This window comes from Cottoperca gobio, unplaced genomic scaffold (genome assembly GCF_900634415.1).
Source record: "Cottoperca gobio unplaced genomic scaffold, fCotGob3.1 fCotGob3_2arrow_ctg1, whole genome shotgun sequence".
NCBI classification, from domain to species: Eukaryota; Metazoa; Chordata; class Actinopteri; order Perciformes; family Bovichtidae; genus Cottoperca; species Cottoperca gobio.
This window is the reverse complement of record NW_021166910.1, coordinates 1-27,500: the sequence shown is the minus strand read 5'-3', so window position 1 is coordinate 27,500 and position 27,500 is coordinate 1. Positions and strand designations below refer to the sequence as shown.

General features: G+C 46.3%; 2 protein-coding genes across 2 annotated transcripts in view; both read left to right on the top strand.

The window, feature by feature from the left end:
* The window catches only part of LOC115005412 (pre-mRNA-splicing factor 38A-like), a 19,449-nt gene extending 6,349 nt beyond the window's left edge, over nt 1–13,100 (top strand). The window contains exon 6 of the mRNA XM_029427212.1: nt 12,834–13,100. Within this exon, the coding sequence (XP_029283072.1) occupies nt 12,834–13,100 (267 nt within the window). The remainder of the gene's footprint in view (nt 1–12,833) is intronic.
* Nucleotides 13,101–15,004: 1,904 nt separating this feature from the next.
* On the top strand, nt 15,005–16,842 carry LOC115005420 (interferon-induced protein with tetratricopeptide repeats 1-like). The gene is made up of 2 exons (XM_029427219.1): nt 15,005–15,097; nt 15,492–16,842. The coding sequence occupies exons 1-2, from the start codon at nt 15,015–15,017 to the stop codon at nt 16,795–16,797; spliced, it is 1,389 nt and encodes a 462-aa protein (XP_029283079.1). The 5' UTR covers nt 15,005–15,014; the 3' UTR covers nt 16,798–16,842.
* The last annotated feature ends 10,658 nt before the right edge of the window (nt 16,843–27,500 follow it).

The following is a 27,500-nucleotide window of genomic DNA, read 5'->3' as shown; positions in this document are numbered from 1 at the left end:
AAATAATAATTTGGTACTAATTACAGGGGAAAACAGTAATTTCCTCAAAAGAAATGCTGAAGTTTTTCCCAAGTAAAGATGAATTCATTTATTGATTGATGATTGAAAACTTTATAAACTGAGCCTTGTTTAATAATATAATTTCCCAAAGACAAAGTATAAATGTTTGCATGTTCAGCCGACCTTTTGACAATATAGTGTAACATGAAACCCATAGACTGTTGAAAACACAGCTGTAATATTTGTATCATGTCTTATTTTACTTGACAAAGTTCCTTGTAAATAAAATCCCAGGAGCATCATGTCATGTCTCGTCGAGTTTGTTGAGTTTTTCATGTTGTAACTTCCTGTTTTGTTCTCCTTTTTGTACCTCTTGTTTCTCAATCCAGTTCCCTTTACTTCCTGCCTTTGTGTGGTTTCCCGCCATCAGAGAAGCGAAACGTGAGGGCGGGGGGGGGGGGGGCATCTGTGTTTTCATCACTGATAAGTGGTGTAGACAACACAGTACAACTCGACTTCACCTTTTTGAACTTAGGGTGTATTTTTTATTTTAGGGAAATGTTGTAGTGTAATGCGGCTGTAGAGGTGACATATGGCTGTAGAGAGGGCATACGACTGTACTAGACTATGCATGATAACCCTGTGAGCACCTCTCACACAGGCTAGATAAGGATGTGTAATGTCTCATCGAGTTTGTTGAGTATTTCATGTTGTAACTTCCTGACTTTGCTTGAAACCAGAGCGGGTTTGTTTGCACATTAAGCACAAAGGGTTCGACTCGTGGAGGACAAATAAAAATTCCTCTGTCCACTTTTCCTGAATGTTCCTATGCTCGTCTTGTATGGCTCGTACCTTTCTTTTTTAACGGGAGCAGCTGTTGTCTGTCCACAAACCACATCTCCTGCATCTTCCTCTCGATTTACGGTGGTTTGATGCTCCAAAGACAAATCTTAATTTTCCTCATTTGTCACGCTTTGTTTCTGTCCAACAGGTGTGCAACTTTTTAATAAGAAATCGATCCATTTTACGTCTGTAGAAACACATGCTAACTAGCATGTAATGGTGAAACGAGTCGTCCGGACTAACGCAGGTTGGTCGTAGTATCCTTCAATTTAAATGTTCAAATTTAGGGATATAAATAATTTTTTTGCAAATGTCCATATTCATAAGCATGCTTATGTTAACATATTTTTAATGAGCTTAAGTTAATTTATTTCTATACTAGCCCACCATGTATCTCCCCGTCCAAGAGCACATTCACCATTGTAGTGCTGATAGACCGCCAAAACTGGCAACTCCGCAGTGAGTCAGTGTAGTGCCGAGCAAGTTTAAATATCTTGTTCCTAGTTTATATCTGCATCTTTTATCAATTATTATTACATATTATTTGTGGGCTAATAGAGCAGACTCAGTGTTTTAATGGGTTATATGTAATAGCCCTGCTTGTTTTTAGTGTTTTTATGAAATATCTGTATTGACTCCATAATCATATCTATCCCCCCTTTATTTAGCCCACTGCCACGCGAGCCACCAATGGCTTGGCGAGCCGCACAATGAGTAACACTGCTCTAGAGCACTGATACGAGGACGTGTCTTTTCTGTAACACACACACACACACACACACACACACACACACACACACACACACACTCACGCACGCACGCAAAAGCACACGCACACGCACACACACACACACACACACACACACACCAATGCATAAACACTTGAATCAAGCTGTGTGTGTGTGAGTGTGTGAACAGACGTGGTGTAAACGTACCTGAAGTCGAGGCAGAATGATGTCACACATCCTCTCTGAGTGAAGAAGCTCGTCAATGAACTCGTCCACATGCATCAGTTCAAACTCTATTACAAAAAAGAAAAATGATTTCTGAACGATTTCCTCATGTATCCACAACATATTCAGAGTTTAAAAACCAACGTTGTCAAAACAAATATTGACATTATGGATCCTGTGGGAGAAAATCCCTGAAGGATCTTCACCACACTATAACAATACTTCTATATTGCTTTCAAAAATTAACAGAGTTCAAGGAGTTTCAATAGAATAAGAGTTTACTGAAGAATCAACACAGTACAGCAAACACGAGTCGGTCCAAGGAGTGATTGAATAACAAATCACACACCTCTTAGTTTATACATTTTCCTTATCTTTCAAAGTTGACACCATTGTTCCAAAAAGTCAGTGAGTAGAGACAGGAGGGGTAGAGAATTCAGACGGTGGCAGGTGTTAGTCAGACACAAGAATACAATTCTCTGTTTCTTATGATGACCTTCAGTTTACCTAAGATACAATGGTCGAGTTTGACGCGTAGGGCTAAAGAAAACATTGCCTATTTGAAAGGAGGCACAGAGAATACAAGTAAAGTTACAGCGATGTGCTGAGCGAGTCAGAAATTAATTAAACCAAGTTTTAAACAATAGTAATGTAACATCTGTTGCCTGACTGTCCTGCCAACCTTGACTTTTTAACCACTGTGCACCAGTAGTTATCTTTTTCTTCAAATACTCCCTAACTTTCCCAAAGCGGGAAAAAAAACTGTGTTTTCAAATACTCCTGACAACAGCACATTCTGCTGACACTTTATCTATACTTACTTATTTAGTGGTGTAACTAGTAACTAATGTTATTTTAGCTGTTAACCTTTACTTTCCATGACCTCACCTTCTGCCTTTACACCATTAAATCTCAGTGTCTGTCGTATAGACTAAAATACTCTAATGATTAACAGTATACAAATATCTTCATGTTTCAGGCAGTTGCTAACTAAAATCATTATTCTGCTTCAAACAATATCCCACAATCCTTCAAGTTAACAAGGATGTTTTCATTCCCTCCCTTCTTTCTTCATTCTTTACTTACTTTTGTCTCTTCGGTGTGTCTTGTTATTTTCCTTATAGGGAGTTTAAAGTGTGTATTTTCTTTCTCATTTTCAATCTTTTTTACGTTTTCTGGTCATTTTTTTCCCACACTGACATGGATATAATTCTGGTAGAGAAATTGGAAAAATGCCTAACACATCTATATAATTTAATGAAATAACTATTTTCTTTCCCTTGCTCCTTTTCATCCTTCCTGTCTTCCTTGTTCTCTTCTGTCTTACTCAATTTCTTTACTTTACTCTTCTTCCTACCTTTCTATACCTTCCTTACCTCTCTCAGCCATCTTTTCTTATCTCTTACCTCATCCCTTTTGGTCTTTCCTTTCATCCTTCTGGCCTCCTTCACTACTTTTTCCCTCCTCTTCTGTTACTGTGACACTCCTTTCTTCATCCATTTCTTCCCTTTATCATTTTACTTCCACATTTTTACTGCTGCTTCATTTATTTTACCTTACTTTGCTCCTTGCTGTCTATCTGATCATGTTTATTTGTGTTGGAAAAATATTCCTAATAACATCACGAAGTCAGGATCCAAATCCAATAAAAGGGTTTAATCAATATTCTTGCAAGAAGGAGCCGAGTTTTATTCATACAAAGGATGATCAAATTCACGCACATACAGGTTGTAAGTTCTGCTGTGTTGCTCACAGGAGCAACTCTCCCAGCCTCAATATTTATACCCATTGAAAGGACAGGAAGTCATGAAGAGCTTCCAGGTCAGTCTTCCTTTGTTCTACAAGATGGGGGTTTACAGTAAACACAGATGTACTAATCAACTCAGGTCCCAGACGTACTAATTCAACCGACTGAGGACTGTTCTTTGATTGAGCAGTTCACCTTCTGTCCCCTGCTGTATTTAACACCGTCGTTCCTCCTGTCCCCTGCTGTGCTTAACAATTAGTATTTCCTGTATTTTCCTATAAATTTGTCACATACACACTCAAACACAGTACAATGTGTCGTGCAATTATTTTGTGTCAAGCTCCCAAAAGCAACTAACAAAAAAATAAAGAAATATTTTCTTCCTACGCATTCAATGCTGCTTACTCAATTTCTATCTTCCTCCCTTTCTCCACATGAGATGAACAGTGGTCATGCAAACATAGCAAACTTCAGATTATATTACATTAACCTACCAAGGATGTGTTTTTAATAATTGTTATTTTTATTCTCCATCAGTGCTGCTCAGAGTCAAAAAACTAACTCCAAACTGGAGGTCCTGCAGTGTCACTTCACCTGGACACCAGCAGGTCCTTACCTTTATGTCTCAGTGAAAAACTGAAGGACATCGGCACCGAGGAGGGAAACAGCTGGCAGGGTCACATTTACAACCTGCGGGGGTTCATTGAATACAAGCTGGGGTTCACTGAAGAAGCCCAGAGTTTCTTCAACAAGGCTACATGATGAGAAACGCAGATGAGTGTCCCTGGTTAGTGGTGAACTACGGGAACCTGGCTTAGAGAGAGCCATCAGGATGCAGCCGGACATGGTGGAGTGGAACACCAGCCATGTTTTAGGGTTAGTGAATGCTTCAAAGCACAGCAGCACAGGGCTGGGGGCTGACATCTTGGTGAAAATTAGAATCAACAAAGAACAGGATCCAGAGAACTTGTACTTTGCTGTTCACTACCTTGAGCAATGTGTTAAGAAAGGAGAAAGAATTGAAGATGAAGCACGTGAACTAGCCAGGGAGTTTTGAGAAATCCTGTCAGCAGCTACAGTGGTATTAAACCCTTACTTAGCGTTTACAGAAACTATTTATCTGTTGATGAGGCCATTGATTTGGCAGAGGAGGTTCTGAAAAACCATCGAGATGAGCGTTATCTGCTGTACTCTGCTATGAAGAGAAGATCAATTTCAATGACAGTCTCCCAAAACGAAGCATGATAGACAGAGCAATCAGTCTCCATGAAGAGATGATTTCTCTTTACCCTCGAGAAGAAAATAGACCTCGCAAATATATATGCAAAGTCAACTAACGGCCTGGCTAAAGCTGAGCAGATATACCAGGAACTGCTAGAAAGGGATCTTGAACCAACAGATGCTTACAACAACTACGCAACTCATTTATACTTCCAACAACAGGATCGCAACAGGTCAATAAGATATCACATGAAGGTGGAAGAGAAACCGCAACAATCCTTCTTTCGGGAGAACAGCATCAAAGTTCTGGAGAAGATTAGAGACAAAGACAAAGAAATAGAGAAGTTTCTGGAAAAAATATAGGTATTGCATAACCTAAAGGAATCTGTAAGTACTTATTAATCAAGCTGTGTTCATTAAAGGCAGGTTTCAACAAGTGTCTGCACTTTCGTAGTTAATGGAAGACAGGCTGTTAAAAAAAATATCAGCCATCGATGTAAACAGGCCGAATCCTTCACTAACACAGGTTATTAACATGTTCAAATGTCGTGACAATAATTCACTATCACATTATTTGTTCAAATAAGTATTTTGTTTTACACAGCCACTGGTCAATGTTGCAGTGTACTCTTATATTTTGTCTCTTAATTATTTATTTTTTTCTTACATTTAATGGTGGGGGGGAGGGGGGTGACAGATGTGTAATGTCATATGTCTTCGAAGCTACTGGGTGCCTAAATTTCCCCCGGGATCAATAAAGTATCTATCTATCTGTAACCATGGTGTTTTCCTTTGCACTGTATTGTACATAGTGAACTCTATAGCCTTTGAAATGTGCTTTTCTGAAAGCTTTGAGTTCCATCCTGCCATCCATCGTCTACCGCTTATCCGGGATCGGGTCGTGGGGGCAGCAGCTCCAGTAAGGAACCCCAATCTTCCCTTCTCCGGACCACATCCTCCAGCTCCAACTGGGGGATCCTGAGGCATTCCCAGGCCAGTGAGGAGATATAATCTCTCCACCGAGTCCTGGGTCTTCCCCGGGGTCTCCTCCCAGCTGGACGTGCCTGGAACACCTCCCTAGGGAGGCGCCCAGGTGGCATCCTTACTAGATGCCCGAACCACCTCAACTGGCTCCTTTCAACGTAATGGAGCAGCGGCTCTACTCCGAGTCTCTCACGGATGGCTGAGCTTCTCACCCTATCTCTAAGGGAGACGCCAGCCACCCGTCTGAGAAAACCCATTTCGGACGCTTGTACCCGTGATCTCGTTCTTTCGGTCATGACCCAGCCTTCATGACCATAGGTGAGGATAGGAACGAAGATCGACCGGTATATTTAGAGCTTTGGCTTCTGGCTCAGCTCTCTTTTCGTCACAACGGTGCGGTAAAGTGACTGTAATACCGCCCCCGCTGCTCCATTTCTCCGGCCAATCTCTCGCTCCATCATCCCCTCACTCGCGAACAAGACCCAGGAGGTACTTGAACTCCTTCCCTACCCGGAGTAGGCAATCCACCGGTTTCCTGCTGAGAGCCATGGCCTCCGATTTAGAGGTGCTGATCCTCATCCCAACTGCTGCACACTCGGCTGCGAACCGATCCAGTGACTGTTGAAGGTCACAGACCGATGATGCCATAAGGACCACATCATCTGCAAAGAGCAGCGATGAGATCCTCAGGTCACCGAACTGCAACCCCTCTCCTCCACGACTACGGCTTGATATCCTATCCATGAATATCACGAACAGGATTGGTGATAAAGCGCAGCCCTGGCGGAGGCCAACATTCACTGGAAACGAGTCCGACTTACTGCCGAGTATCCAGACACAACTCTCGCTTTGGGCGTACAGGGATTGGATGGCCCTCAAAAGTGACCCCCTCACCCCATACTCCCGCAGCACCTCCCACAGTATCACCCGGGGTCCCGGTCATACGCCTTCTCCAGATCCACAAAACACATGTAGACCGGATGGGCGTACTCCCAGGCCTCCTCCAGGATCCTTGCAAGATTAAAGAGTTGATCTGTTGTTCCACGACCAGGACGGAATCCACATTGTTCCTCTTCAATCAGAGGTTCAACTACCGGCCTAACCCTCCTTTCCAGTACCTTGGAGTACACTTTACCAGGGAGGCTGAGAAGTGTGATACCCCTGTAGTTGGCACACACTCTCTGGTCCCCCATTTTAAATAGGGGAACCACCACCCCGGTCTGCCAACCCCTAGGAACTGTCCCAGACTTCCACGCAATGTTGACGAGGCGTGTCAACCAAGACAGCCCCTCAACACCCAAAGCCTTCTGAATTTCTGGACGGATCTCATCAACTCCTGCGGCTTTGCCACTGTGGAGTTGTTTGACTACCTCAGTGACTTCCATCAGGGAAATTGACGATGATCCCCCATCAGCTTCCAGCTCTGCCTCTACCATAGAGGGCGTGTTAGTCGGATTCAGGAGTTCCTCAAAGTGCTCCTTCCACCGGCCGATAACCTTCTCAGTTGAAGTCAGCAAGGTCCCAAACCTTGCTGTACACAGCTTGGATGATTCCTCGCTTCCCCCTCCTGAGGTGCCGGATGGTTTTCCAGAAGCACCTTGGTGCCGACCGAAAGTCCTTCTCCATAGCTTCTCCGAATTTCTCCCACACCTGCTGCCTTGCCTCTGACACGGCAGAAGCTGCCGCCCTTCTAGTCCTTCGATACCCTGCAACTGTTTCCGGAGTCCTCCCAGATAACATAACCCGGAAGGACTCCTTCTTCAGTCGGACGGCTTCCCTGACCACCGGGGTCCACCACGGTGTTCGAGGGTTACCGCCCCTTGAGGCACCTAAGACCTTGAGACCACAGCTCATCACCGCAGCTTCAGCAATAGAGGTTTTGAACATCGCCCACTCAGGTTCAATGCCCCCAACCTCCACAGGGATGGCTGAAAAGCTCCGCCGGAGGTGTGAGTTAAAGATCCCCAGGACAGGGGCTTCCTCCAGACGTTCCCAGTTCACCCGCACTATCCGTTTGGGTTTACCAGGTCTGTCCAGAGTCTTCCCCCACCCCTTGATCCAACTCACCACCAGATGGTGATCAGTCGACAGCTCTACCCCTCTCTTCACCCGAGTATCCAAAACATGCAACCTCAGATCAGATGATACGATTACAAAATCGATCATTGACCTTTGGCCTAGGGTGCTCTGGTACCACGTGCACTTATGAGCATCCTTATGTTCGAACATGGTGTTTGTTATGGCCATTCCATGACTAGCACAGAAGTCCAACAACAAATGACCGTTCGGGTTTAGATCAGGGAGGCCCTTCCTCCCAATCGCGCCTCTCCAGGTGTCTCCATCGTTTCCCACGTGTGCGTTGAAGTCTCCCAGCAAGACTACGGAGTCCCCTACTGGAGCCCCCTGCAAGGCACCATTCAGGGTCTCCAAGAAGGCCGAATACTCAGAACTGCGGTTTCGGGCATAGGCACAAACAACAGTCAGACAAGTTTGCTTCAATTGTACAAATTAATAAACATGCATTATATACACTATGAAAAGTAGTTTAACTCTTTTTGTTTTGGTTGTTACTATATACAAGAAATACAAATACACGACACATCATTTTGCAGTACTGCACTTAGGCTGCTGATGGACGTTAATTAAACTTTCTATTTTGAAGTCAACATGGATGAGCATGAAACAAATGAAGCTGTATAACAATATCTCCTAGGACCTAGGACCTAGGCCAGGGGTCGGCATCCTTTACTATCTAAAGAGCCATTTTTCCCATCTTCCACCAAATAAGATTTGTCTGGAGCCGCAAAACATGTTTGATAACACAGCTTATAGATGTAATATATAGTTAAAAAGTAGTCCACTTTGAAATAAACAAAACGTATAGCTGCAGCCTAATATCTTAAAAAGAGTAAACTATTAACTACTGAAAAAATAGGCCAGTTAGTATTTAATTTTGTCCGTTTCAGTGTGTTTTCATCCAAATGGAGGTGGTGATCATTTCTTTGGCTTTTAAACAGCCTCACAAATGTCCCATAAAATGTCTTTCAACATTACATTTTCTGTTGTTTGCTCTTTTCTCGCCACATATCAAGCACACTGGTAAGCCAGCATTGTTGACAGGGAAAACAAATGTATCTGTCCACGCAGAATTAAACAATTTTCCTACGAAACTTATCTTTTTTTGGTTTTATCCATGGTTAGCATACCGGGTTAGGCGGGGGTCTGCAACTCAAGATAAGCCGCCACCTGCAGAGAAAGGCACCGCGCCCGTAGACGCAGTAGAATGTGGCACATTTTTTAGTTGACAAAATATTAAAAAATATTTTATTTCAGTGTCAAAATATCATCCATACTGTGGTGAGTGATTTTCCACATCGTCTCATCTTCTGCTCTCCATACGCAGGCAATATTGGTTGGGAGCCAGTTGATTGACAAGGCTCTCTTTATCATGGGACCTAGGGACCTTGCTTCAGATCCTACTGCAATTGCCAGTGTGATATGTGGCACTGCTTCAGCTGATAATGCATACCATTGCAGTTGTTCTTTAGTGAGAGCACAGAATGCAGCTACACCTTGAGGTCCCACGTAGATGTCCTTGACTTCTATTTGCTCCTTTGTCATGTTTCTTTCTTCCTCCCAGGCTTGTTGATACTCTTCGTCAGGTTGACGCAAGTAGTTATAGGTGCAGTGTAAAGGATCAAGTGGGGGTCCATATGGAGCTAATGTGTTGATCCAAGGCTTCCATTCCATGTAAGTCTTCTGGACTCCTGGAGTGTCTTGACCTTCTGTCAACAGGCGGCTCCAATACACTGTTGTGGTAGTTTCTTCAATGTCTTGGGTAGGGCTTGATGTCATCACCAAGATCCTTTGATCTGTTTGATACTGTCCATGCAGGTATTTGTCCAGGAAACTGTAGAGTCAGTCCATCACTGGAACATAGAATTTGTGCTCCAGTTTTAACCAGCAGGTCTCTACCCATCAGGTTTAAAGGACACTTTGGGGAGAAGAGGAAAGGGTGTAGCAGGGATTGTTTACCAAGTGCAGTGACCAATGGCATGGTATACTTTTGTTCTTCTGTTCTTCCCGAGTATCCAACGGTTCGAAGGGTCTTTGTAGAGAGAGGTGGTGTTTTTCCTTTCAAGGAAGTTATACAGGACGCTGTTGCTCCTGTGTCCACCATCAGTTCCATTTTTTCTCCTTCTATCGTACAGGTGACCATTGGTTCATTCTGAGCTGGAATAGCTTCACCTGCAGTTGGATCCTCTTGGCATCTTCATTGTGAGGAGCCATCCCATTCCTGGGAATGTTCCCATGCAGAGAGTGGCATTTGGTGAGTGTTGGGAGGATTTCTTCCTCTTCCTCTACCAAAACTTTGCTGTCCTCTTCCTCCTGCAGGACCTTGCTGTCCTCTTCCTCCTCTTCCATAGGTGGGATATCCTCCTCCTCTACTGTTAGGGAATCCTCCTCTTCCTTGGTAGGAGTTTCCTCCTCCTTGGTAGGAGTTTCCTCCTCCTTGTTGCCCATACTGGTGGCAATCTTTGACCCAGTGAGATGCGCTTCCACAATTAAAGCATCCCTGTGGCGGAGCTCTTTCATAATTTCTGTAGCGGTTGTTACCCCCTCTCCATGCTCCTCTGTTTGGTACTTGCCATGGAGGTCCATTCTGAGGAACTTGTTGCTGTGTATGAGTCTGTATTGTTGTTTCTGGGAATTCTCCAGTATCGTACTGTCCCATTAACATCTGTCTCTTATCTTTCTTATTTCTTGAAGCCTCAGTGTCTTTCTCAGCCATTTGAGCCTTTGCCAATCTGCTGGTGATTGTCAGATGTTCTTCTTCCTTCTGCACTTCTGTTTGCCTGTGTTGCTCGTCATGATGCACAAGGTGCTCTCTCCAAAGTGCATTAGGCATTCTTCACACTCTTCAGACAGTTTTGGACATGAGTAGATAGGGCCTTTATCACTGCATGTCTCCACAACATGGTACATGATGGAGAGATGTCATGTCTTTCTCCAGTGCTGTCTAACCAGACGCCTTCGCTTCTTTTCAGGAAAGCATGCATTTCTTCATCATTTCCTTTCTTTAGGCCTGTCACTGCTGTTATGCTGCGGGTGGTGGGAAAAGCGTCTCTCATAGCATCCCAGTAATGATTCCTGTGAGGATTGAAGGATTTTCATCGTCCTCGTTATTGCATCCAGCGATGAGATCCATGTCTAGCATCGTCTTTTTTCCTTCCAGTCTGCCCATGAGAGTCCTCAAATCTCCCACACACACACGATCTCCTGCTGTGTATTTCTCAAATTCATTAATCCATTTCTGTGCTCCTGAGGTGAGGGGAGGCAATTTAGCCGCCAAACTCTCCAAATCACGATGACTCCAAGCGTGGTATACCATGGGTCCTCCTGGTGTTGCCATGAGTGGCATCTGTTGTGCTGCTCTTTGCTCTTCCATCTTATTTCTGGTTCTAGTCGAAATTGACTGTTCTTTCATCTTCAGTCGTCCTTCTACAAAGTATGTCTTGAAGTCACTCTTTTCTTCTGGGGAAATCGTGCTGAGACTCCTTTCAGAATTCCTTGAGCTTCTTCCAGCTTGTTCAAATTCTTCTTCATCCTCATCAGTTTTATCTTCTTCATACTCTGGTCCCTCCTCGCTTGTTGCTTCTTCCTCCAGTTTTTCCAGGCTGTCATAACCCATTCTTTGGCGTGTACCATCATGTTTGATAATTTCTTCCCTTCTTATTGCATCTTCTTTGCGTCTTTCATCCATTCGTACTGCTTCAGCTACCAGTATTTGCTGTTTGTTTGAAATGGTGTAATCATGGAAAACTGAGTATGAATTTGGGGTGCGTAGTACCTCTTTATGTGGATTTGGAGCAGGGTGAGCAGCAAAATGAGAGGGAGAGTGGGCGTTGAGTAGCTTTTCCTCTAATTTTTCCTCGAGTAGTTGGACATGTTTCATCAGGTGCTCTAGTCGTTTCTCTGTTTCTCCCTCCTCTACTTCCAGACATCCTCCCTTTATGCCCATCATGGGTGCCTGTATTGGAGTGGGATTAACAAGATTGTGACTGGGTGCATATGCTGGAGGGGCGGAGGCTTGTGTCAAATCTGGGTAGAGTTGAGGTGTAGGCTGGATAGGTGTAGTTTCTTCATGTTTGGTGCCTTTTTCTTCTTCTTTTGCTTCCCTGATTACACAAATTGTCTCAGGTGCGGTCTGAGGTATGTTCTTGAAGAGTAGAAGGAGATGCATAGCTCTGGATTTTCTGTTTGCAGCTTTCAATGCGCCTTTCTTTACAGCTCCAAATCTTTGTTTTTCTCCTGTCTTCTCCCATGCTGCCATCTTTTGTTGATATTCGCCATTTTCAAATTCGTAAACTGCCCTTCTTTGGTCCTCACTTGGACCTGGTTGATCATCAGTTGGAAACAATCCTCTTTCTTGCCATGCGAGTAGTAGCTTTTCTGTCTTTGCTCGAACCTTCTTTCTTTCACTCGGTTTGGTGCAGGCATCCAATCGTTGGTACATTTGTTCTTTGTACCGTGCTGTGGACACAACCTTGACTTGCTTTGAGCTTTCAGATGGATCCATCATGTTGAAAATTTGAAATTCCTCAAATGTTGTTCAGTCAGTGGAGATACTCAAAATTCAAATGAATTGAGCGCAAAATGAAAAAAAAAATTAGAAATAAAAAAAAAAATGTTTAAAGTTCAAAAATTAATTGAGCGAGAAATAAAATTAAAAAGCAAAAAATGTTTATGTTTTAAATCTAAAATAGAAATGAAATCAAAAAATGTTTACGTTTTAAATCTAAAATAGAAATGAAATCAAAAAATGTTTATGTTTTAAATCTAAAATAGAAAATAAAAATTGGAAGTGTAAATTTCCTAAGTTTAAATCTGGAATCAGAAATAAAAAGAAAACATGGAAATCAAAACCATAAAATGTAAATCTGAAATATAAGTATAATCAAAGGTAAATCAAAGGCAGGACTTATTCAAACTTTTTCTCTAATGGGCAATTTGTGACAATTATTATAATTATAACTCTTATTTGAATTTTGGGTGTAAATTCAATTTTGTCCACCAGATGGTAGCACTGGACCCAGTTCGCTGAAGAGGCTGGCAGTCCGGCAATGAACTGCTCCAGTGCCTCATGCCCGACGACGTCCTCCGCAGAGTTGGTTCCCGGCTGGAGACAGCACCTGGCTGCGTCATCTTCTGCAGCCCAATCGGCAGTGGCCGAACCGGAGTGTTTCCTGGATCGCCCCTCTGGTGGCCGAGCACTGCAGCAGCTCCCACAGGAGGACACGATCCTCCCGCTGGCACGCCGTATTGTGGCAAGGGCTTTTCCCCTCCTCTGACCTGTCCCTATTCAGGTGCCAGTGTAGAAATCCCTATCTACAGCCAGGTGATATGTAGATAGGAGAGGAGACGTGGGACAGGCTCACAGCTGTTTATTGGTACACTCAAACAAATGCATGTCTTATCAGGTGCTTTTTAGATAGCTCCGAGGTTGCTGACTCCGTCCAGCACCGTGTAATCCCGTGGATTTCTCTCGCTCTGGGTAATCCATGTCTGGGGCTCCAGGACTCAGCCTACTGGAAAATGAACAGAACCAGGCCATCACCATGCATTTTTTATGTGACTGATTACCTGATTCCGTTCAGCTCTCTGGCCTCCAGCTGGGACACTCCCGTCTCCCCCCAGCAGCCGGCGCCCTAACCACACCCCACTGCCACAAAGTAATTTTACATTTCTTTCTTTGATTTTAATCTAAAGACTGCGTATGTTGGCACAACGACGATCCTTGCATACCTAAACTGTCACCCGGTTTTTAACAATACTATAAATGCGGAACAGAATTCTAGACAAATGTTACGGCAAGGTGAACAACGCTTATGTGAGTAGAGCCAAACTATTAAAGTAAACATTTGCACCAGTGAATAGAGTCTCTTAAAAGATGATTTCTCCCTACTCAGCAGAGCGTCATAATGTAGGTGCAGGGTGCAGGGTGGTGATGGCCTAGTGGTCTAAGAGCGCCTGCTAAATGACCTGTGTCTCCAGGTAACCGCTGTCCCAGCTCTTCATACTTTCACCAGGGTCGGCGCCATCGCATATGAAACAGACAGGCCACTAATTTTGACAAGAGGCCATTTTTCACACCTCACATTAAGCTGAGGGTAACTGACATTCTGTCAGTGTATACACATACTGAATAGGCTTATATTATGATATCATAAAATTTTATGAGAAGCTGCAGCCATTAAAAAATGTGGCATCTTTGGGTTGAATATTTCACTCAGTGTGACATCATATTCTAAAGAAGAAAAACAAACTAATTAATTTAAATAAACTTAGGAGAAAATATAATGACAAACTTTAATGAGTCATGTCTTAGTTGTTTTTCCAGATATGTGGCTTTAGGTTTCTATTGCTGGGAAACAATAGTCAGGCGGGCGTGTTTAGACAGAACAAAAATGCAAACGTATGACATTCACTTCGACTTCAGTGTGAACATATAAAGCTGCGTGCTCAACAACATCTCATCATTTTCAGCAAAGCAGGAGTTAGACATATCTGACTTTGTACCAGCGAACCTAAAGGTGCATCAAGAGCAAAAACCAGACGAACTGCTGAGTCAAGGAAACAGCCGAATGATGAGGTGAGAAACTGCTTCTGCATTTCAAGTAATGACAATCATTCTGATGTACTTAATATCTTATTATTATTGAGCCCCAGAGATCCAAAATCCTCACCTTTAGTCATGAGCTTTGGGTAGTGACCGAAAGATTGAGTTCACAAACAAAAGTGGCCGAAATAAGTTCCCTCAGTAGGGTAGCTGGGCTCAGCATAAGTCATAGGGTATGTAAGCTCAGACATACGGAGGAAATTAAGCTTTCCTTCTGCGGTTTTCCGTCCAAATCTTGAAGACTCCGGAGTAGACCCAGAACACGCTGAGGAAATAATATTTTTATATTATAGAATAGAATTTATATATCTCATCTGGCTTGGGAACACCCTGTGTCACGACGCTGGATTTGCGTTTCCTGTTTTATTTTGAAATGTTCCCTTCCCCTTGTGTCATGTCTTGTATTACTTCCTGCCCTTGTGTATTTGCCTTTCTCCCCCAGTTGTGTCTCGTTCCCTTCATTAGTTTCCTCCTGTGTATTTGCCTTTCTCTCCCAGCTGTGTCTTGTTCCCTCATTTAGTGTCTGTGTGTATATATCCCTGTCTGTCTCAGTGTTCTTTGTCAGTTCATTATTTTTGTTACTCTCATGTTCTGCTCATGCTATCCATGTTGCCGTGTGCGTCCCTCGTGTACCCTCGTGAATCTTCGTGCTATCCTGTGTCAACCCTGGTTCGTGTTTTCAGTTCTATTTGTTACCTCGTTTTATATATTGGTAAGCTTTTGCTATATAAAGCTCTCTTTTGTTTAACCTCATCTTGGTTTTTGCATTTGGGTCCTCCTTATTACAAAACGTAACACCCTGGGATCCCCCAGGAGAAGCTGAAAATGTTGCTGCTGAAAGGGAATGAAAGAAAGATGGATGTTTTATTTTCCTTATGACTGTTCATGTTTCCTTTCTTTGTTTACTTGTTTGTTGTCTACTCAGTGCTTCTTACTCCATTCCTTCCTTCCCTCTTCCCTTTCTCCGCATGAGATGAACAGTGGTTATGCACTAATTGCAGACTTCATCACATTAACCTACTTATGATGTGTTTTAATAATTGTTATTTTAATTCTCCACCAGTGCTGATCAGAGTCAAACAACACTGGTGTCCAAACTGGAGGCCCTGCAGTGTCACTTCACCTGGGATCTGGACACCAGCAGGTCCAAACTTTTCCGTTGCAGGGAAAGGTTTGAGGATTTCTTCACCGAAGACAGACACAGCTGGCTGGGTCACATTTACAACCTGCGGGGGTTCATTGAATACAAGCTGGGGTTCACTGAAGAAGCCCAGAGTTTCTTAAACAAGGCTACAGAGGCCTTCCGTCAGATGAGAAACGCAGATGAGGGTCCCTGGTTAGTGGTGAATTACGGAAACCTGGCTTGGCTGCACCACCACCTGGGAGACCCAGCAGAGAGTGAGGCTTACCTGACAAAGGTCGACACTCTGATGAAAAAATACCAATCTCCATCCCAGGATGAGCTCCACCCAGAGATCTACGCTGAAAAAGCCTGGACTTTCATAAGGTTTAGCACAGATAAAATGCTGCTGGCTGCAGATTACTTCCAGAGAGCCATTAGGATGCAGCCGGACATGGTGGAGTGGCACACTTACCATGTCAAAGGGTTAATGTTTGCTTCAAAGCACAGCAGCACAGGGCTGGGGGCTGACATCTTGGAGAAAATGAGAATCGCCAAAGAACAGGATCCAGAGAACTTGTACTTTGCTGTTCACTACCTTGAGCATTGTGCTAAGAAAGGAGAAATAATTAAAGATGAAGCATGTAAGCTAGCCAGGGAGGTTTTGAGAAATCCTATCAGCAGCTACAGTGGTATTAAACCATTACTTAGGGTTTACAGAAACTATGTATCTGTTGATGAGGCCATTGACTTGGCAGAGGAGGTTCTGAAAAACCATCCAGATGAGCGTTATCTGATGAGATGTGCTGCACTCTGCTACAAATGGAAGATATTTTTCAGTGACAGTCCCCAAAAACAAAGCATGGTAGACAGAGCAATCAGTCTCCATGAAGAGGTGATTTCACTTTACCCTCATTCTTCCCTTGGGAAGAAAATAGACCTTGCAAATATATATTCCAAATCAACTAACGGCAAGGTTAAAGCTAAGCAGATATACCAGGAGCTGCTAAAAAGTGATCTTGATCAGGCAGGCAAACAGATGCTTTACAACAACTACACAAAATATTTAAACTTCCAAGGACAGGATCGCACCAGCTCACTAAGATATCACATGAAGGCGGCAGAGATACCGCAACAATCCATCTTTCGTGAGAAAAGCATCAAAGTTCTAAAGAACATAAGAGACAAAGGCAAGGACAGAATGTGTCGCGAAATACAGAAGTTTCTGGAAAACCTGCAAGAGCCATAATGTTTTTAACAGCACTGGTTCTGAATCCAGAACAAATATAGGTATTGCATTACCTGATGCAATAAATAATCAGTAAATTAATCAAGCTTTGTCTTTTAAACGGAGGTTTCAACACGTGTCTGCACTTTAGTAGTTAATGGAAGACAGATGTTAGATATTGTCACAATATCTAAAAGATTATTTGTAAAATTGTTTATATAGCCTTTGCAATTTGCTTTGCAGTTAGCTTTGTTTTCATCCAAGCTGTGCACAGCTTGGATGACTTCGACTGAGAAGGTTATCGGGCAGTGGAAGGAGCACTTTGAGGAACTCCTGAATCCGACTAACACGCTCTGGACCCTCTTGTCCACTGTCAGGGATAATTATGACAGAGAGGAGGGGGTAGTGTCACACACACGCTTTATTCTCACACAGGTATGGTTATAAACAGGCACAGCTGACATAGGTCGCACTCCTGTCGGTCGCTCTGCTGTCCGCTGATCTCCAGGATGCTCTGCGTCGTGGCTGCAGAAGCGTCTCCGTCTAGTCTCGAACCCAGCCTACTGCAAGAGAACAGAACCAGGCCATCACCGTGCATTTATTATGTGACTGATTACCTGATTCCGTTCAGCTGTCTGGCCTCCAGCTGGGACACTCCTGTCTCTCCACCGCAGCCGGCGCCCTAACCACACCCCACTGCCACACACCCCCACCGCCCGACTCAGGCCGGGAGCCGGCCGGCCGCAAGCTAACTCCCCCCCCCCCCTCCGCCGAGCGGGAGAGGAAATCAGCCACAACCATCCAGTTACCCGGCCTATGGATCACCTTGAAGTTGAACGGTTGCAACGCCAGATACCAACGGGTTATCCGGGCGTTGGCATCCTTCATGCGGTGGAGCCACTGGAGCGGGGCATGGTCCGACCAGAGAGTGAAAGAGCGCCCCAGGAGGTAATAACGCAGGGCGTCGACCGCCCACCGTATGGCGAGGCATTCTTTCTCCACCGTACTGTAGTTCACCTCCCGCTGAGCCAGCTTCCGGCTAATGTACAGTACGGGGCGGTCGACCCCCTCCACCTCCTGGGACAGAACGGCTCCCACTCCGCTGTTCGAGGCGTCGGTCTGCAAAACAAAAGGGAGAGCAAAGTTAGGAGAGAACAGTAGTGGCTCCCCACAGAGGGCTTTCTTTACCCTCTCAAACGCCCGCTGGCACGGCTCCGTCCACTGGACCGGATCTGAAGCACCCTTTCAGGTCAGGTCGGTCAAGGGGCAGGTCAGCTCCGCGAACCCCGGAATGAACCGACGATAGTAGCCGGCCAGCCCCATAAACCTCCTGACCTCTTTTTTCGTCTTAGGTGCCGAGCAGGCCGAAATGGCGGCAGTCTTTTCCAGCTGAGGCCGCACCTGCCCGCCACCCAAGTGGTACCCCAGATACCGTACCTCCCTCCGCCCAACCGCACACTTCTTCGGGTTGGCTGTGAGCCCCGCGCTCCTCAGGGACTCGAGCACTGCCCCCACCTGCTGCATATGCTGCTCCCACGTCTCGCTGTGTATGATCACGTCATCTAAGTAGGCAGCAGCATACGCCGAGTGAGGACGCAGAACCCGGTCCATGAGCCGCTGAAAGGTGGTGGGGACCCCAAACAACCCGAACGGAAGAGTTACGAATTGGTATAAGCCATACGGAGTGGAGAATGCCGTTTTTTCCCTAGACTCTGGAGACAGGGGAATCTGCCAGTAACCCTTGGTCAAATCCAGTGTCGTATAAAAGCGAGCCGTGCCCAACCGGTCCAGGAGTTCGTCGACCCGGGGCATTGGGTACGCGTCGAATTTGGACACCTCATTAACCCTGCGATAGTCCACACAGAACCGAATTGACCCGTCAGACTTGTGGACCAGCACAACAGGACAACACCAAGCACTGCTGGACTCTTCTATTACTCCCATCTCCAGCATGGCCTGAAGCTCCGCCTGAACAATTTTCCTCTTGTGTTCAGGCAGCCAATAGGGTCGTGACCGTACCGTCACGCCCGGGGGCGTCTCTATGTGGTGGTGTGCGAGGGTGGTGAGCCCGGGCAGGGGGAGAACACATCGGCAAAAAGCCCTTGCAACGTGGCAACGTCCGCTCTCTGACCCGGTGAAAGCTGGCTGTCACAAAAAAACCGGGGCTGATTTTACCGTTTTTAATACCTCCGGCCCCAGCTCATCTTTCTCCATCACCGTAGTAGCCAGAGAGACAGAGGCCACCTCTCTCCACTCTTTTAAGAGATTGAGGTGGTAAATTTGTGTCGCACCCCCCCTGTCCGACCGCACCACCTCGTAATCGACGTCCCCCACCCGCCGGGTGACCACAAAGGGCCCACTTGGCGAGTAATTTGGAGCTAGAAGTAGGGAGCAATACAAGTACTTTATCTCCCGGTGAAAATTGCCTCAGTCTCGACCCTCTGTTATACAGCCGCTGCTGACGTTCCTGGGCCTGGAGTAAATTCTCACGTGATAACTGTCCCAGTGAATAGAGTTTCGCTCTCAGGTCCAGGACGTACTGAACTTCATTCTTACTTGTGCTAGGACCCTCCTCCCAGTTTTCTTTAACCAGGTCCAAAACACCCCGTGGCTTCCTGCCAAACAACAGCTCAAAGGGAGAAAATCCCGTGGAGGCCTGGGGAACCTCCCGCACTGCGAACAACAGAGGGTCTAACCACTTATCCCAATTGCGACTATCTTCGTGAACGAACTTACGAACCATATTCTTCAGCGTTTTGTTAAACCGCTCCACCAGCCCGTCTGTCTGCAGGTGGTACACACTAGTCCTAATGGAGCGGACGCCGAGTAGCCCGTACAGCTCGCGTAAAGTGCGTGACATAAAGGACGTGCCCTGGTCAGTCAAGATCTCTTTCGGGATCCCAACTCGGGAGATGACCTGGAACAGTGCCTGCGCCACACTCTTTGCCGAGATGTTACGCAGCGGCACTGCTTCCGGATATCGCGTTGCGTAATCCACTAGGACCAACACAAAGCGATATCTCCGTGCCCTCCGGTCTAATGGCCCGATGAGGTCCATACCAATTCTGTCAAACGGCACCTCAATTAATGGCAATGGGCGCAACGGCGCTCTTGGAGTGGCCGGCAGGTTAACCAGCTGACATTCACGGCAGGACGCACACCACCGCTTCACGTCCGCGCGAATGCCAGGCCAATAGAATCGGGCCATGATCCGGTTGAGTGACTTGTCGTACCCGAGATGACCGGACATGGGGTTATGATGAGCCGCCTGGAAAACCGTTTCCCGGCGGCTTTTCGGAACCAACAATTGGGTATTTAACTCTCCTGTCTGTGTGTCACGGCTCACACGGTACAGTCTGTCCCTAATCACCGAGGAGTGGGGGTGTGTCAGTGTGACGTTCGGGTGTAGTGGGGAACCATCCACACACACTACTCGCTCGAACGCGTGACGGAGGGTCTCATCTCGAGACTGCTCGAGGGGAAAGTCCTCCACCGGACGTAACGGTGGAAGCTCATCACAAGCCTCCTCCGGCCCTGCCCTCCCCTCCCCGGCGTTCGCCACCTCCGTCTCCCCATTGAACACCGCACACAACTCACATTTCCCTACCGCCCGTGAACGCACCCCCCCAGTCTTCCCCGCTATCTTGTCAAACCCCGGCCAATTCGTTCCCAGTATCAGGGGGTGCGTGAGGCGAGTACTACAATCCGGACCAGCTGCCCCACCTCCATGACTGGACAGTCCCGCCGGGTGTGGCCGAGCTTGCCGCACCACCAGCACCCCAGCCCTGACATTTGAGGAGCCCTCTGCGGTGCCGGGCGACCAGACGCGTAGGCTGGGTCCTGTGGAGGGGAAAACAAAGGAAACAGGGGGTTAGGGAGCGACTGGGGTCCAGCTGTCCCAGGGGTGTAGGCAGGACCCCCGGAGGATGGCGTAGTGCCAGGGCCGGCGGCCCCCATGGCGGTCCGGAACCTCCTCGGGGCTGGAACGGGCCGGAGCTGTGGAGGAGAGATGGCCCGGGCTTCGGCCCCCAGGCTCCGCCAGGGCAGGGAGAGGTTGTCCTCCGCGAGTCTGACGGCGGCTTCAAGGCTGGCCGGACGGTGGCACTGGACCCAGTTCGCCGAGGAGAGGGGGAGTCCGGCGATGAACTGCTCAAGGGCCACCTGCCCGACGATGTCCTCCACGGAGTTGACTCCCGGCTGGAGCCAGCGCCTAGCCGAGTCGAGGAGCTGCTGGGAGAAGGCGAAGGGTCGACCAGCGTCCTCGAAGTGCAGGCTCCGGAGCCGGCGGCGATGTCCCTCTGGTGTGCTGCCCAACCGGTCCAGGATCGCCCTCCGGAGCTGGTGGTAGTTGTATCTGGAGGTCGCAGGCAGGGTATGGACGGCCCGCTGGGCTTCCCCGAACAGCAGGGGGAGCAGACGTATCCCCCACTCCGCCTGCGGCCACCCGCACGCCTCTGCCATGCCCACGAAGATGTCCAGGAAGGCCTCGGGGTCGTCCTCCGCCGTCATCTTCTGCATGGCGACCCGCGGGAGCTGGGCTGGCCCGCCTCCCGACTCAACCTCCGCGGCAGCCGATGACCGGAGCACTCCCTGCAGGAGGTCTCGGTCCGCCTTTTGGTACGCCGCCAGGTCTACGAGCGTCTGGCTCTGCTGTTGCTGGAGGGCCGCTGTGCCCTCGTGCATGGCCGCCAGACGCTGGAGGATCAGCCCTAGCGGGCTCTGCGCAGCTACCTCCTCTGTCATGTCCCTGTTCAGGCGCCAGTTGTGGACCCTCTTGTCCACCGTCAGGGATAATTATGACAGAGAGGAGGGGGTAGTGTCACACACACGCTTTATTCTCACACAGGTATGGTTATAAACAGGCACAGCTGACACAGGTCGCTCTCCTGTCGGTCGCTCTGCTGTCTACTGCTCTCCAGGATGCTCTGCGTCGTGGCTGCAGAAGCGTCTCCGTCTAGTCTCGAACCCAGCCTACTGCAAGAGAACAGAACCAGGCCATCACCGTGCATTTATTATGTGACTGATTACCTGATTCCGTTCAGCTGTCTGGCCTCCAGCTGGGACACTCCTGTCTCTCCACCGCAGCCGGCGCCCTAACCACACCACACTGCCACACACGCCCTCTATGGTAGAGGCAGAGCTGGAAGCTGATGGGGGACCATCGTCAATCTTCCTGTTGGAGGTCAGTGAGGTAGTCAAACAACTCCACAGTGGCAAAGCCACAGGGGTTGATGAGATCCGTCCAGAAATGCTGAAAGCTTTGGGTGTTGAGGGGCTGTCTTGGTTGACATGCCTCGTCAACATTGTGTGAAAGTCTGGGACAGTGCCTAGGTGGTGGCAGACCGGGGTGGTGGATCCCTTATTCAAAAAGGGGGACCAGAGAGTGTGTGCCAACTACAGAGGTATCACACTTCTCAGCCTCCCTGATAAAGTTCGGTGGCCTAAGGATCTCATCGCTGCTCTTTTCAGATGATGTGGTCCTGATGGTGTCATCGGTCTGTGACCTTCAGCAGTCCATGGATCGGTTCGCAGCCGAGTGTGAAGCGGTTGGGATGAGTATCAGCACCTCAAAATCTGAGGCCATGGCTCTCAGCAGGAAACCGGTGGATTGCCTACTGGTATGGCAGGGATAATTGGGTATATAATAGTTATTTATAGTAAAGGTCAATAATTATTTATGGCCTTTTTATCAATAAATATTATAATATCTCCAAATGCACAGCTTGTGAACGCCTGGTGTTATTCTTAGAAAAACCTGTCTAATATGTTTAAGTCTTTATCCCTTTTATCTGAAATTTGAAGGTGAACTTCATAACACAACAAACTTCAGGCGTGTATTTTCTTCAAATTCAGTATATTCAGACCACAATTACTCAGTGCCAGAGGCACTTGGAGTGATTAATCAATGTTTTACAAGAATAATAAGAGAGTTATCTTTTTAATGAGACCAAAATCATGCATCTGGTGCAAATGGTTGAAGAGCAGCTTATAATATACTTTGGGTATGTCGTTTGTAGGTATTTTTGTATTTTCGAGTAAAGTCCCCCACCCCTTAAGAGGTTAAAGAAACCCTCACTCGACCCCTCTGAAGTGAACAACTACAGACCTGTCTCTCTTCTTTCTTTTCTTTCCAAAACACTTGAGCGTGCAGTCTTTAATCAACTCTTGTCTTACCTTCACCAGAACAACCTTCTCGATCCGCACCAATCTGGTTTCAAGGCAGGCCACTCAACTGAGACTACCCTCCTCGCTGTCACTGAGGAACATCATGCTGCTAGAGCAGCCTCCCTCTCCTCTGTTGTCATCATTCTGGACCTTTCTGCTGCATTTGACACAGTGAAGCACCAGATCCTCCTCTACACCCTCCAAGAACTGGGAGTCTCAGGCTCTACTCTCTCCCTGCTCGAATCCTACCTAAAGGACGGCACCTACAGGGTAACTTGGAGAGGGGCTATGTCGTACCCCTGTCAACCCACCACCGGGGAACCTCAGGGCTCCATCCTGGGTCCTCTCCTCTTTTCTCTGTACATCAACTCAATTGGCTCTGTCATTCACTCTCACGGCTTCACCTACCACAGCTATGTAGATGACACTCAACAGATTCTGTCTTTTCCCAGATCTAAAACCCAGGTGGAGGCACGGATCTCGGCTTGTCTGGCTGATATCTCTGTATGGATGGTGTTGTGGAAGTTTTCCTGCTTTACTCTGGAGAGATGTAGATAAAATCAAATAAATGGTGATAGAGACAGAGTTGTCTTTGTGCATTTATTTGTGGCCACAAATGGCACCAGTTTCACAGAATACAGCGTAGTCTATGGAAGGGCACAGGTTGGAAGAAGACACATAGGCATTTTATACAATTTGGTTTGGAGACGAGGTGATGAAAAACCACAGGGGGCCGAGCCAAACTGCACTTTGATGCTTGTAAGGTAATAGTTATGTAAACAGAATATTGGGTGATACACTCAATACTGTGTGTACTGTGTATACGGTGTGTCCTGTCTTTTGTTAGTTAATCAGTTTGAAACATTTGGCTGTGTCCTGTCTTTTGTTAGTTAATCAGTCTAATCAGGATGTGTCTGTCTTGTATTAACATGAAATGGCAGTTGGCCCTGGTTTGATTTGACCGGCACTCCTATGTTAGCATCAAATGGCAGTTGGCTTGTTTAACATAGGAAACTTATATAATTAAAACAGTAGACATTTAAATTGCTATTACATTCCTCTCTTTTGATCATATTTGATCATCAAGAATCTCAATAAAATGATAGATAGGTAACATAGGACATCAATACATACTGGCACCTTGCAGTCTTTAAGTAAGTACATCATAAATATGTCATGGAAATCTAGCTGGGTTTTATATTTACAGAGCCATGAGGTAGATAAGCATTAGTGAGAGGTAGGAACAGAATTATACTTCGGTGTCTGAACATTCAGAATCTGTGTACAGAAATTTACAATCTTCATGTTGTGTTTGGTCCTTGTCTGGGAGTGAAGTGTACTGAACGAATGCTGTGGAAATCATGTTAGATACAAGTTTTCTGATTAAAGGAACAACACAACAGCAGCATGTGGAAGCAATGATGAGTAATGGCGTTAATATCCAGGCTGCCCATGCTTCCCATCCGCCCCCAGTGAGCCAGGACCACCACTCCCAGCCAGAGCTAAGGGGGACGTCCTCGGCTTTCATGTCAGCTAAGAGGGCGTTGAGATGAGATATGGTTGCAGACATGTTTTGGGATGCATCGGGTATGTAGGTACAGCATGAATCACCTATAACGTGGCACAGACCTCCCTTGGAGGCAAACACGAGGTCAAGGGCGAGTTGGTGCTGCAGCAACATGTTTCTGGAGGCTGCCATGTTAGGGGTTAGAGCCGTGAAACCTGAGATCACGATGGCGGTCAGATTTTCTACCGAGGCATGGAGTTTGTCTATGTTGTGAGCATTGTTGACTGCACCCCACCATGGGAAAATTGCCCCTGGGCTAATCACCTCTCTTTTCTGAGCATGGTGACTGGGGTGTCTGAACTCAGGGTAGTGATGGGTAGTATACATCAGGGTATCTAGAATGGTGATGGTTGGAGTTAAATCATCCATAGCACAGGTTCCTGTCCAGACGGGGGACAGGACTTGGTACAGGGAATCACCGCAGAGCCATACATAGGCCTGTAAGCTTCCTGCTCCAGAATCACTTGGCCAATAGACATTCCTAGATAGATTGGAGGACAATTTTGATAGGTTAATTCTGTTTGGAATATTTGGCTCTACACAGGTTGATTTGTTATACTCTCTTTCGCCGCAGGTGGAATTGAGGATTATTTACATAAATGGTCTGGTATCTCTCCGACGAAAAACTTGGATGGGGCAAAGTTATTAGGGACATGATATCTTCTTATGCAAACGGTATGATGGAGAGTATTGAGGTGACTAGAATGCACTCTGGAGAGTGGTGTGAAAGTATTGAACGAGTTTACCATTACAGTGGAGGCATTAGTGGAACGGATTTTTGCCTTTTGAAGGTAGTTACATGCGGTTGGGATATCCATGGAGTTAACCTTGTACCATGAATCTCGAGCTTTGTGACCGGGACGAGTAGATATTGGGTTAGTTAGGGCTATCAGAGCACAGATAACTTCAGTCTTGGATAAGGATCTGGGTCTGATCGGGAGTGCCATAGAGGAATCTTGAGGGAACAATGTACACGCATAGCATGACGTGTTCTGGCCTGCAGCATGTAAAAAATAATTTATCACGTGCCACCACAAGTTTGTCCCTAGATTCATATTGGATACCCAGGCATCTAGATCAGGGTCGTTGTGAGGATTTGGAGTGCGTTGCAAAAGAGTGGAAGTCCCTATAGATTGTAATACTGTGGTGGTGGGTACAGAGGGTGATTTTGTTTTAGGTATAATGTCTATATAGAAGGTGCCGCAAGGATCAGTGCCAGACACATAAGCGCAGATGACGTAATAGCCTTTATCCTTTTTGTGAGCATCGCGGAGCTGTAATAAAACAGCTGTCCCTGTGGAGCTGATTTTGTAATGGATAGGCGTCCCTTAATGTCTGTTTTATCGTCCCATAGAGTGTACCCCCAGTCTTCATGTGATGTAGTCCAGAGGACATGAGCCCACCCTCCTGAACAATGAGTGGCGGTGTAGCCACCATTTTCGACATAGCAGATGTATATATCGGCCCATCCAAGCTTCTTTTGGATCTAAACCTGTCATGTACGCACATGGGTCTAATTTCACCAGTACTAGTGGAGCCTTCCTGCAGGGTAATATTCTTTTCCCCTCGTTTCACCAATCCGTCTTCCCATCTACTCCTACCCTCTTCGCCAACGTATCGTTATGCCTATGGATAGTCTCTGTGGTGTCTATTATTATTTTTTTAATATCTCCTTCTTTGGACGGATGAACTAGCCATGGTCCTAGGACAAGAAATGTGGGGACCAATAACGTTGCGACGCTGATGATACAATAGACTATTGTTCTTTTTCCTTTAGACAAAACCTCCAAACACGGCTACCTTTTTCTTGAATTTTGGTAAGGGTGATCATTTTGCTCTAGTGGATTTTCTCCCAATGCTACTGTAGCCAAAACCCCAAACAATGCCTAAACAAATGAGAGAAAACACAATTTGCCCAGAAAAAATATAAACAGTAGCTAAGTATGGTGTGTGTGTGTGTGTGGTGTGGTGCTGGTGGTAGTTTGGCACACTACTTGTCGTCGTCTGTTTCTTTGTTCTTTTCCTGATGCGTTATTACGGCTTTGCAGTGGCTTGCATGGACCCAAGTAGCCCTTTCTGCAACCTTTATTGCCGTCTGGGTGACGAGGAGGATGAGGTATGGACCCTGCCAAGGACTGGTTTTCCAGCTCTTTCTGCGGAAGTCCTTGATAAGCACCGTGTCTCCGGGCTGGAGGCTGTGCAGGGGTCCGTCTGCAGGTGTTGGTAGGGCTGCTACAACCTGGCGGCAGATATCTGCTAAATTGGATGAGAGGTTAATACAATAGCTCAATATAGCATCCTCACACAGAGTCGTGGAGGGGAGAGGCATCCCTGGTGCCGTCAATCCAATCTGAGGAGGAGCACCAAACAATATCTCAAATGGGCTCAGCTGACTTCTTGTTCTTTTCCTCATTCTCATGTACATCAACACTATAGGCAGAGCTTGTGTCCAGGACATCTTTGTGTCAGTGCAACATTTGGCTAGTTTATTTTTGACTGTGCGATTTTCTCTTTCTACAGCGCCTCCACTTTGAGGGTGATATGAGCAATGTTTCCTAATGTCCATGCCAAGGTATTCATTGATTTGGGCTATTGCTTCGTTTGCAAAATGTGAGCCGTTATCGCTTGATAGTTTCTTTGGCAGGCCCCATCTTGGGATAATCTCTCTTAGTAGTATTTTTGCTACTGCCCCTGCTGTTTGTGCTTTTACAGGAAATGCTTCAACCCATTTTGACCACATATCTACTACAACTAGGCAGTGTTTCTTTCCTTCTTATGGAGAGAGTTCTATAAAATCAAGCATGATATGCTCAAATGGACCACCGGGGAGTGGGTGTGCACCTGCCCTTTAACTTTTTCAGTTTTACCAGAATTTTGGGTTATGGCAAATTAAACTGCTTCACAATTTCACTTTTGGATCGAGCAACATGATTTTTTAGGTGTGAAACCCCATGAATGATAACTTCAGTGTGTATTAATAGCACTTAAGCAA

Bases quoted from the DNA above. Each gene is read 5' to 3' on its own strand.
- LOC115005420 (XM_029427219.1), top strand. From the start codon at position 15,015: ATGTTCTGCTCATGCTATCCATGTTGCCGTGTGCGTCCCTCGTGTACC. The intron at 15,098-15,491 runs GTTCGTGTTTTC...ATTCTCCACCAG, and splicing joins GCTATCCTGTGTCAACCCTG to TGCTGATCAGAGTCAAACAA.